Below are 12,634 nucleotides of genomic sequence, written 5' to 3'. Positions count from 1 at the left end.
TTGATCTCTCTGTTCATTTCCGTGAAGCATAATTGTGATTATTTTTCCCTGTGTTCTCTTTATTGTGATTATTTTTGCCTGTGTTCTCTTTATTGTATTTAGTTAGTAGGGGTGGGTGTGGGCTGAGTACACACAGTCCTAGGCCAGCTCTCTGTGTGTGTGTGTGCGTGTGTGCGTGCGTGCGTGTGCGTGCGTGCGTGCGTGTGTATGCGTGCGTGTGTGTGTGTGTCAGTGAGTGTCAGTGTGAAGTGACACTCAGTATGTCCTGGTGCAGAGTGACAGGAGGATGGAGGGCGGGTGGGGGTGGGGTTGGGGGGGTAACATCTGGCTGTAGCCCCGGTGCAGAAATGCACAGCTACATCTGTTTATCTCAAGGCTGCTCCACACTGATGGTGTTAACCAGAGAAAACACACACACACACACACACACAGAGAGAGAGCACTCCCCCTCCCCTATTCTGGCCTAATTAACAAGTGCTGGGCACATATTGCACAGCCAATGGACAATCCATCAACTTACACCACTTTTTTTTTGTTAAATATTGCACTAGTCCAAAAAAATGCAAAGATTAGAGAAAGAGAGAGAAATAGGCTGGATGGATGGATGGATGGATGCGTTTTCCCTCTTTCTTCTCCTGCTCGCTCTCTCTCTCTCTCTCGTTCCTCTGTTGCGATGTAAGTGACAGAGCAGCTGTTGGTGCCACATTAAAGCTGTCCACTGGGGAGGAAGAGTGGCGTCTGTCTAATGGACACACACACAGACACACAGGCACACATTTAATCCTCGTCTGTTTGTGAGTTTTGAAGGATGGACAGTTTGAATTAGTTATTTTCCAAAGTGTTATGCAATGCCGGGCAATGTTATGCTTTTTAAGATTAAGCCAAATGTTATTCATATCAGAACAATAAACAAATCCATTTTTAGGTTGAGGTATTTACTTCACATTGAGTCCATGAGGAACTTTGGCCAGTTTGCAGTGATACCAAATAAGAGATCCATAATCTGTTGAAAGCAGCGTGATGCAACTGTTCTAAGTTATCTGTCCTTGTGCTTTGGCTGTCAGGTGGAGATTGTGACTCACACTGGCCCCCACAGGCGACTGTGGATGGGCCCTCAGTTCCAGTTTAAGACCATCCACCCGTCAGGCCAGACCACCGTCATCTCCTCCAGCTCCTCTGTGCTCCAGTCACAGGGCCCCAGTGACACCCAGCAGCCCCTGCTAGACTTCGACACTGATGACCTGGACCTGCACAGTCTCAGGTACTGGGCTTTTCACACACACACACACACACACACACACACACACACGCACACATATCAAACCAGTGTTGCTCAGTCCTTCTGGGGACCTACAGCTCTACTTCTCTTTGAGATGTGTCTCTCGGTCATTGCTCTAACACCTCTGATGCAACTCATCAGCTAACTGTCAAAGCTCTTGATTGGCTCAGTGAGATCTTTTGAAGAAAGGAATGATCTAAAATATACAGAGCTGTGGGTACCCAGGAGCCGGGATGTAAAATGGTGCAACAGACCATCATTCTACGTTACCACCTATTCATACTACCACACAATCAACAACATAATGTTCATCCCGCTCTCTTTATATTACAGTACAACTTTCTGACCCATAAACAAACCTCAGTACATTATGAATAACATAATACATAGAATATGTAATAAATAATCATATGTAATATAATGTGTTCATCCAGGATCCAGCCAGTGCGCTCAGAGCCAGTGAGCATGCCTGGCTCCTCCCAACTGGTTGCCGATAGGCGGGGCCAGTCCACTGTCATCGATGCGGGATCAGGTAAGACCCATGGCTGCTCTCCTTTCCTTTGTCTGTGACGTGGAGATGAGTCTCGTTCACTTGGGATGGAGGGTATATTAATATAAAAAAGGATCTTGTCATCAGACCACCCCACACTAGTAGCTCATGTTCTCATCAGGTGAATGTTACCCGACACCAAAAAGTCTTCTGTTTTTGTTACAGAATGCAAATGTAACACATTTTTTTTCACTGGGGGCGAATGGCTATATTATTAGGTCTGAGTTTCAGTTCAGAATGCTACTGATTACAGAAATCAGCATTACATCCCTTGTATGCCTTTGTGAATAAGGCCTCTTATGTCTCCACGTTCCATTAGATTAAATGGATCTTGTTTAAAGGATTTTTGATAGCTTAGCTTTTCATATTTTTTTTGATCTTGTTATTATGTTAGCATAATCCAATCAAGCAAGATCAGCACTGGCATGCACCTCTGAAATAGACACATCCCTACACTTGTATTCCGATACGTGAATTTCGGAGCATCAGACGGCGCTGGTTCTTTCATACACGTCCTTTTTGTGGTTGCTGAGAAACTGATTTTAATCTACAGTGTCTGCTCATGTGGCATATATGCATACGGACAGTCTATCTACAGTGAGTCCTGTGTCTTATGCACAGACTTCAAAACACATCTAAGCCCATTGAGCTCTTTGTTTAGTTTTGTTTTCTTTTTTTTTTGAGAGAGAGAGTTGTACAATCTGATATGAATGTCAGCAAGGTCTCCTGACTCTTGGGTTCTGCACCAAAAGCTAAGCGTGATTGTCAGTCGTGGTTATAGTTATAGTGAGTAAGATGCTCGAGGAAGACTCCTCTCTCCAAAAACTTGTGTCCTTTGGCTTTTGCTAAGCCAGGCCACCAGTCACATCCGCTCTGGAGAGCTGTCGTAATGTCATCTCTGCATAACCCCCCACCCCCCGACCTCTTTCCAAAAGCACAGCGTTTCATTTTTATTGCCTGGTTTCACCCCCCCCCCCCCCCCCCCCTTCCACCCCTCCCCCCTTCCCCCCTTATCCTTCTGCCGCCCCCCCCCCACCCCACCCTCGTCTGGAGGAGCAGAGCAGGAGCCGAGGCAGGCTTTTTACGGGGGTGATGCTTATCTGTGTCTGTGTGCCACGGCTCAAATGCTCAGGGCCTGCAAGGAGCTTGGCGCCTCCTCTTATCAGCGCTCATCGCTTTGTCTTTCGGCCTTCAAAAAGAGGAGCAAGCAGGACTGCACTGCAGCAGGCCTCTGTTTTGCCCCCCCAGCCCCCACCCCCCCACAAAACTCACCACGACCACCCCGCTTCCTCGTATGGATTCCACAGACAGACAGATTCTCCATCCACTTTTCCTCTACCTCCGACTGACCTTTGGACGGGCTCCTTGTCTGGCTGCCTTTTTAGGCTAAGCAGAATTGTGAACGTGTGAGTTCGTCACGGCTGAAACATTTAAGGATGTGTGTTTGTGTGTGTGTGTGTGTGTATTTTTATGTGTCATATCCCTCTCTCGAGGGTGCGTTCGTTCTCCATCTGTCTTGAGTGTGTAGCGTGACGGACGATTCACTCACAATTCTGACCTCTCCAAGCACTCCCAGCCTTTCTCCACGCGCCACATCAGCCAGGGATGTGGACACGGAGACTCCGAAAATCAATCCAGCGCCAATCTGGCGTTATCCCTACTGCTATCTGGTCCCAGGAACGTCACCTGGGGGCCCACTAGACGACACAGCGCTTTGTGTTAGGGAAAGACAAGAAGTGCTTAATCTACCTGAGCTCTGATAAAAAAGCTCCCAAGAAGCACAGGTTTTCTTTTGATTTCTTTTTTTTTTGTTGTTGTTGTTGTTGTTTTGTTATGACTCACTGAGAAGAAACACCCTGTAGTTTTCTCGTTCTGCACAAGCACTTTTCCTTCCCAGTAGACACATGCTTTTGTGCATGTGTGTTTGTTCGCGTGCGCGCGCGTGTGTGTGTATGTCTGTGTGTGTGTGTCTGTGAGTGTGTGTGTGTATGTGTGTGTCTGTGTATGTGGGTACACGTGTGTGGCGACAGAGCTCATCATCAGTAGGTGACGCCGATGTGAAGATGCTGGCGTTTGTTATGAGCTCGCTATCATGCTCTTTGAGAAGATTCACAGATAAACGTGATTGTCTTCCATGTGCTACAGCTATCCTGTTGATGCACGTAAAGCTGTAATGTGCTAAACTATATACGTCGTTATAACAGTATCCTGTGGTTCGGCATTAGACTCAGTGTATCCATTATCTGTTACCGTTATTACCCTTACTGTCCATAAAGATGCACTGAGTGATATTGATCACTCCAGGAGTGTGGCTCGTTTTTTCCCCTTTTCTTTTTCTTTCTTTCTTTCTTTTTTTTTTTTTTTTTTATTCTACCTTGCTCACGCAGCCCTGGAGTCAGGAGCTGTACATATGTTTATATGAGAGAGAGAGCAGACACTCAGACAATGCAGGCCCTGTGTATGTGTGTATGCGTGTGTGTGTGTGTGTGTATGTGTAATGTATGAGAGGAGCTTGTGTGCTCCTCTGAGGAGAGCCTTGCCTCCAGGCTGGAGGGACAGGCCTGAGTGCTCCCCTGGCTTCCTCCCCCAGCATGGCTGAGCGCTCCTGTGGCCGGGCACCTGGGCTGAGACCAGGGCCCGCGGTAATGGAACCTGACCTGCGGCCTGTTATTACCTGCACTGCCCATAAAGGCTGGCTTATTGTCAGAAAGCCAGCTCTCCCATTCAGACCTGAAAGATCTCGGGGCTTGCCCAGCTGAGGGGTCGTCGGCGGGGGAGGGGGGGATTCCTGTGTCACATGATCTCTCTATACATATAGTGATGTTTTTCAGTGAGCTGATGGTTCCCGTGACCCCCCCCCACACCCCACCCACACCCCCCTCTATCCCTGTCCCATTCAGTGGCCAGCACCCTGCCACCTGCCCCCGTGGTCCCCCCTCCCCGGCTTTCCTCTCAACACTCAGTGACTCCTTTCTTCTCTCTGCTGACCTGGAAGTCCCCACCACAATGGCAGAGGTGCCATTTAGATGCAGCGGCAGGACGAGATTTAGTGATCTGGCTTTGAAAGATGCCATTCTTATCAGCACTTCTCTTGTCTGAGAAACAGGTCCTGCTTCTCCTATCTTCTCAGCTATCTCTTTGCTCTGGTCTTGTCTCTCTCTCTCTCTCTCCCTCTTCCACTGTAAATACATTCAGCATTTTTGGAAGCTGGCTAGATTTATGGCCTCGCTTCCTTGAATAGGAAATATAGGGTGTAATGAATTGCCCCTGAGGTTGAACTCAGTGTGTGTAATACAGCTCTCTGTATGAAAAAAAAAAAAAAAAAAAAATATATATATATATATATATATATATATATATAATAACACTGCTCTATTCAGTGAAGACTTCATTTGCCCTTGTTTGTGTGGCTGGATGCTTACATGCCTCTTTATGTATGTTCAAAGGGCTGCATGTGTGTGTACAAGTGTGTGTATTCCAAGGGTGTTTTAAGCTCTTTCTCAGTTGTGTGTGTAAGTGTCTGAGGATGTGTGCAGGAATTGGGGGCAGACAGGGGGCAGGGCTTCGGGTGTGTGTGTGTGTGTGTGTGTGTGTGCATGATTGGCCATGGCTGAAGCTCTACAGTGCCAGGGGCCAAAGATGGCAAGCAGCTGCTCTTTAGAGCGACTGAATGGACAGCAATGTGTCAGGCATCTGTTCTGTGTGTGTGTGTGTGTGTGCGTGCGCGCACCCCTCTAACCCTGTAGCCCAGACCAGTCCAGACCACTCCAGCACACCCCCATTAACACACGCCCTCAAAAAGGCCCGTACAGAACACACACAAACCATCAGTGAGTCAGTCCTCACATATCTAAATACAGATACACACAAACAGAGCCGTAGTGGCTTTCCTTTCATTTTCAGATTGACCCTTTTCTTAGCTGCTGTTAGATGCTGTGGGGCATTGTTTGGGTTAGGTCGTCGAGGAGGTTTTTGTTATCAGTAGCTTATCTGCTCCGTTAGCGTGTGATAAATTTAGATGATAAAGGTTTGGGATGCCAGGGTTGGATTGTGGTGTTGCTTTGAAAGACGTCGTTCGTATGATGAATGAACACAGCTCAGACTAAAGTTATGGGTCAAGCTAAAGGCTAGTGTTAAACTGTCCGACAAGGTCTCCATCTGATCCTGCTGTTGCAGTAAAAATCAGCAAATATCAGTGATTCTCTGCCATTCAGACTGTAAGATTAACATTTGTTTTTTTTTCTTACCATGTTCCATTGTATCACTGTCAGAGCTTTACTCTGGAAGCACATTTAGAACAGCATGTGCCAGGCTCTGAGTGAGTGCGTTTGTAGTCCATTAAATGGTTACCAGTCATGCTTTCTCACACACAAACACACTCACACACACCCTCTGAGAAGTGTGACAGTAGAAGATGCTGACAACACTGGCCCCTGGAACTGTAATTTTTCGTGTGCGTGTGTGTGTGTGTTTGCGCGTGTTCCGTAGTGTGTTTGATCCACTGCTCTAAGTGTCTCTCCGCCTCCCAGTGCTGTCTAGCTCTGTGATGGGTCAGCTCTGAGGTGGGCCACAATTAACAACAGACAGAACAAGAAAAGAGCTTTCTTTTCCCGGAGTAGCGACAGGCTTGGTGGGCCTAGCATATGTCTGCCTCTCCCAGCGTGGCCAGTCAGACGCTAATGCAGCCTGACAGCGTCTCCGCGTGGCTCGTCTTTACCCTGCCTCCGCCGTGTTAAAGTAGCTTCCAGCCCGCACTCTCTCTCCATAATGTATCGATTGGGAGCAACCGCGATGGTATTTTTTACACCTCCGAGAAGGCTCCTAATGTACGCTACTTCTTCACGGGGTCGTTAATGAGCAAGCCCACGCGCCCGGGCGGTGATGGCGGCGGCAGCAGCACGTTGCGCGTCGACGGAGTGTTTAAAAATGAATAGCGGATGAAAAATGAGAAAGCACTCTGCACCGATGGAGTCTTGCCTCATTCGTCTCAAATGGGATGAGTGTGAGACACTCAGGCAACACATCTAACAAAGTGAAGTAGCTGAAAGATACAACAACTCACTGTGTGTGTGGAGACAGCAGACTTTTTTGTTGTTTTTGTTTTTTAAAGCTTTTTCTCTTTAATTGCTCAGCCGTAGAATCACTCAGACTGTGGCGATTTCCCACCACATGTTAATACAGTGTTTTTTTGTGTTGTTTTCTGAAATGTCTTGGGAGAGGAACCTCGTTTAGAGGTGTGTCCGAATAGGCTGTTGAATGAGTAAGAATCGAGTTGCGTCACTTTAGATGAGGTCACACTGAATGGTCAGTTCATCCTCACCCCGCACCCAACACACACAACACACACACACACACACAGAGCTCTCTCTCTCTCTCTCTCTCTCCCTCTCTCCCTCTCTCTCAGCGATTCCTGTCCAGGTGCGGAGATGCTACCAGTCATTTTCTGTGCAGGTGAATTTGTCAGCGTTGCGAGATGGTATCTGCTCACCTGGCAGACCAGCCACCACAGAGCCCACCTTTGTTCCTACGTTTAGCCGAGCCAGATTAAGCTCCCCAGAGGCTAGCAGGCTTTTCCTGGTAACGGTATCCAAGTGACAACAGAGAGGTGAAGAGCAGGAAAGGGGTGTCGCCATCGCCTTTCTCTCCTCACCTGGAAATAACCTGACCATTTGTGCCTGTGTGTAAGTGTGTGTGTGTGTGTGTGTGTGTGTGTGTGTGTGTGCGTGCGTGCGTGCGTGCGCGGTTTCCAATCACCGGAGATTCCGCAGAAAATGCCAGGGACATGAATTCCTTTCCTGACTTCCTCCGTGCAAGAGTTTTTAAAAAAGCCACACTCCGCCTGGTTGCTCTCGCATTTTTCCCCTCATTCGGTCCACATGTTTGATTAAGCATCCATTTTGGCAGAACTAACACAGGAGCAATACACTCTGCTTCATAGCATGTCCGTTTAGCACGACTCCAAACCCTTTCAGCAGTTTTCAGTGGACTGCACAGTTCCTTCTTTTTCTTGGTAGGCTGTTTAAGGAGCCTGTTTGTGTGTGTGTGTGTGTGTATGTGTGTGTGTGTGTGTATATGTGTGTGTGTGTGCCTGTGTCTGTTTGTGAGACAGTTTATAGCTCTGCATGTACACATGTTCTCACAGCTGTGTGTTTTTTTTTTCTTTTCTTACTTTATTAAGTAGTTTGACATGGGTCTGTAAGTGTACACATTAGTTTTCTGTTATCATCAGAGAGTTTGTATTTTTTTTTTCACATGTGTGTCTAGTGATACACACATGTGAAAAGTCTCTCTCTCTCTCTCTCTCACACTGTCTCCCCCGTCCTGTAGGAATGTTATCAGTAGTACAGGAAGAATAAGTTATCACATTCTTGCTGCGCACAGCTTAAGCAGGCGTCATTCATTTGATGACAAGAGCACAGGGCCAGATGTGAGAATCTGGCTTGATTTGAACTTTGTCCAGATCTTATCGCTCTAATTTATACCGCATTGTCTCAGCATGGCTGGAAAACATCATTTCCAACCACTATTACTGGCCTCCTTTCCACTTCCAAAGAAGCCTACCCGATGATTCTGTGTGTGTGTGTGTGTGTGTGTGTGTGTGTAAACCATGGGACTTTTTTCATTACCTTCTCTTTATTTTCCCCCCAGCCTTTTTGGAGGAGTATATTCACTCCCCCCCCACCCTCCTCACTGCCCCATTCTCTTCCTCTGTGCCTCCATGCAGAACGCCATTCAGATTATTTCTAAAGGAAAGTCCTCCTCAGGCCATAAGGCTCATTGCCAACTACACCCTAGCACTCAGTATGCTGTAGACATCATACCCAGAGCAAGGCCCTTGAGGAGATGTGTTTGCCATAATATAACAGGGTGTGTGCGTGTGTGCGCGCGCGCGTGTGTGTGTGTGTGTGTTAAATAAAGAGTGTGCGAACGTGGGTTCATGTTTATCTATTTATTCACATTTTCCCATTCAGTGCACCCTGAGAAACTTAACTGCTTTGTGACGGACATTTGGATTCAGTGCGTTCTCACATGAAGACTACCAGCTACCGCCATTACACCTTCTTGTTTTAAGCTGGTGCTTTATCACATCCCAGCACTCTACGGCACTTAACCCTAACAGTTACGCTGGCTGTCACACGAGAAGTGAAATGACTTCAGGAGCAGCTATCCTGCTCCACACACACATGCTTTTAATGAACTCTTCTGTGTCTGCATGAGAGCGACAGCAGGTCATACAAACTCATTTATTCAGCCGTGCGTACGCTTGTCATTTTCAGTAGGACCTGTCAGGAGAAGCTGCATTGAAGATAAGAGGGGATTGGACTTAAGTCATTTTTGGAAAACATAAATGAGGTCTAACACGCTGATCTGATTCTTTCATTTTTTTTCTTTCTCATGGACATGGGGCCCAATAGCAGTCAGTGACTATTCTCTGTGTTCACACTCCTTCTTCAAACAAAAGAGAAAAAGACTCCACAAGGGTTAAGGCAAAAACTCCCAATAGGCTACGAGGAGGTTCTTAAACAGGTCACTAGTAGATTAACTTAACACAGACAAATTATCATCTCCCTGTGGGCTAAGTTTGAAAAGAAAAACACACACGCACACACACATGCGCATGCACGTCGAAGAGAGGAAGGCGTATGCAGGTGGCGCTCAGACTACCTGGGCTCTTTTTATTTAATCTAGCAGTGATGACTGGTATTTCCAGACAAACACACACGCACACACACGCACACACACCCTGGCGTGGGGTTTGACTCCCGGTCCTGCCTGCCTCCTAATTTGATGTCCCAGCCATAATGAGTGTCCAAGAGCAATGAGGGTGGGCCAGGGAGCCTAACAACGCACCTCGACCATGGTGATGGGAAAATAATGAGTCCGTCTCCCCACCCCAGCTGCCCCGGAGCTTGTCCTCCTGTCCCCCCAAACCAGAGCAGAGTGGTCAGCAGAGTATAATCCAGTAAATTGGCGAGCAGCAGCTAAGACAACACGAGGCACAACCGCAGAGAAGAAAAGAGAAATACCAAATAGATCGATCGTTAAACTCGCCACACACGACTTCAACCCCTTCAAATCTTCAGGTTTTCAGATATAGCTATACATGTACTGTGTGTTCCATGGCTCTGTGGGGGTTCCAGTTTCTGAGAGAACAGATTAATATGCTCATCCACAGCTGTCCTCTCTATGGTAAGCAGTACTTTACTAATAGAGGGGTAGATATAAAATCAGCGCATTGTGTTTGGCCATCATAACAACAAAGATTCAAAATGGGGTGCGATGTGGAGATTTCAGTCTTTGCTTTTTTCCTTTAATTGTGAGGTTCTATTTCAGGGCCCCTGGAGACCCTAGGGAGGCCAGTTCTCTAGGATCTGATGGTGAGGTACATGCTTGTTTGGAATTGACAAGTTTGCATCGGCCCACAGAGACCCTCTCGAAGTGCCCGGTCTGTCGTGTCATGTGTGTGTCCCCCCCCCCCCCCCCGCCCCCCAGTGTACAGTCTATTTGTGTGCCAGCCTATTCTCACACAGTCAAGTAATGTTACTGTAATTAAGGAAAATGGCGACTGGCCTTTTGAATGTGTTTCATACTGACCCTTCAGGAAATATTTCCAGAGATGCCGGCGTCGTAAATTCTAATAAACGTAAAGACGTTAATGAAGCGGCAACCAATTTGAGTAATTTTAATAAATTATCTCCACATGTTCCGCCCCCCCCCCCCTCCCCTGCTAGTGTACCTCTCTCTGTCTCTCTGTCTCTCTCTCTCTGTCTCTGTCTCTCTCTGTCTCTTTCCTCTGAACGGATGAGGTTCTCTCTCAGGCGGTCTGGAGACAGAGGCTGAGACATTTCTTTTAATCCACAGTTAGCAAAGGCCACACAGAGATTACGTCCCCTCCTCTAAAAGCAGTGTTTACGCTGTCCAGGGATGAAAGATTACAGAGGTCCCCCTCGCTCAGACTCTGCAGGAACGCACCCAGGGCAGGAAAATCAGGATACAATTTGGCACTTACGGAGACTAAACGATTTCCTTTTCGCTGCTGAGTTCTACTGGGAAATGTATCCTTGGACTGAAAATTGCATCCGGAAAAATGTTTATGTAGCTTTTTCCCTCCCTCTCCTCCTCCTGCTTTTTTTTGACGACCCCCCCCCCCCCCCCCCCCCCCCAAATGAATGATTATTCTTCAAACTTTAAACATGTTACATGCACACCCACTCCCCCTTTTTTTCTCTACACATTAACCTCTTTCCTTTCATGAACACTGTTTGCATTTTTATGCGGCTACGTCTCTGCTTCTTTTCTGGCAACTGGTGTGACTGGTGGAGTCTGGTGAAGTTTTCATTGTAAATTAAGTTCTCTCTCTCTCTCTCTCTCTCTCTCTCTCTCTCTCTCTCTTTCTCTCTCTCTCTCTCTGTCTCTCTCTCTCTCTGTCTTTTCATGTGTAATGTCTGAGACCCATCTTGCTCTGCTCTCTCACTCAGGCCTTATTCCTGATGTAAACACGACACACCACTGAGTCTTTTATTTTGGCGTCTCCTGCTCAAATTGACTCACTTTTTAACCCTCTGGTATTTTAATGTGGTCTACAAGGTAACCTGAGCCTCCTGTCTTTCAGCATTTTGCTTAGTAAAACGACTGCCAGAAAAGGTATTTCAAGTCTCGCTTCACCCCTCCTCCCCGATCCCCACCCAACAGACATTAAATAATCTGACGTTTCTTTCTCTCCTTTCCTCTAGTCTCCCCTCACCATCCTACCATCCTATAGCTAGGTCTCACCCAAACCCTAAACTCAGACCAGACCCTCTCTCTCTCTCTCTCGCCCCCTGTCCCTCTCTTGATATCTCAACCACTCCCTTCTGAGTCATAAACCCCCCCCTCCAATGTACAGTAAATTCAACTTCAGAGCCCCCATTACCTGCTGTCTGGAAACAGAATGAGCAATGCATGGTCTGAGCCATTTTCCCTATTAGGCCTTTTTTTATTAAGGCCGACAGAGCACAAGTGCTGATAAACTAAGGCTCTGGCACGAGAAACTCTAAACCAAACCAAACGCAAAGAAAAAGTAAAAACCAGTTGTTCTTTTTCTCTATCCACTTTCAAAACACGTATGTAGGCTCATGCAGCCCTAGCATTGTGTGTGTTTAGGTGTTAGTGTGTATGTATATGTGTATGTGAGGTGTGTGTGTGTGTGCGTGCGTGTGTGTTTGTGGCAGGGAAGGGAGAGTTAAGTGGTTGAGGATGTTGAAATGTGGGACGTCGTTTTCTCAGATTTCTGATTCATTTGCTATAAATAAGCCCAGGGTAAGGAGAGGTGTAGGGTCAGTTACTGTAACGGTCAAAGCACACAAGTGAGGAGGAAAATCGTGAGAACGGTGGAGGATGTCTCGGCCTTTCTGTTTTGCCTTCTTTTTAACGGCTTCTTCATGCAACACATCTGAGGACGCAGGAGAATGCAGTTTGTTTTCTTTCTTCTCTCATCCCTTGTCTTTTTTTTTTTTTTTTTTTTTTTAATTTTTTCCCTCTTCTCTAATTAAATAGCTGGTCAGCTGCGAAGAATTTCTTTTCTAGCGTGTAAAGCACGACAATGTGTCGACACGTGTGTGTGTGTGTGTGTGTGTGTGTGTGTGTGTGTGTGTGTGCGTGCGTGCGTGCATGTGTGGGTGTGTGCGTGCGCGTATGTGCCTGTGTTGTGTGTGTGTGTGTGTGTGTTTTCCTCTCTCTGAACCTTGAGAATTCCCTCTTGGAAACTTTGGGCTGTCTGCTTTTGCCGTGCATCTGAATGTTTGTTTCAGACATCTGGAAGTGAG

The 12,634-nt window shown here is 46.9% G+C and overlaps 1 protein-coding gene across 2 annotated transcripts in view; it reads left to right on the top strand.

The window, feature by feature from the left end:
• bcas3 (BCAS3 microtubule associated cell migration factor) overlaps window positions 1-12,634 on the top strand; it is a 200,008-nt gene that overhangs the window by 83,403 nt on the left and 103,971 nt on the right. For both annotated transcript variants that reach the window (XM_030776763.1, XM_030776762.1), the window contains 2 exons: window positions 1,065-1,261; window positions 1,714-1,811. In XM_030776763.1, the coding sequence (XP_030632623.1) occupies window positions 1,065-1,261; window positions 1,714-1,811 (295 nt within the window). The remainder of the gene's footprint in view (window positions 1-1,064; window positions 1,262-1,713; window positions 1,812-12,634) is intronic.

The sequence above is a fragment of the Chanos chanos genome, chromosome 6 (genome assembly GCF_902362185.1).
Source record: "Chanos chanos chromosome 6, fChaCha1.1, whole genome shotgun sequence".
NCBI classification, from domain to species: Eukaryota; Metazoa; Chordata; class Actinopteri; order Gonorynchiformes; family Chanidae; genus Chanos; species Chanos chanos.
This window is presented reverse-complemented; position numbering and strand designations above follow the sequence as displayed.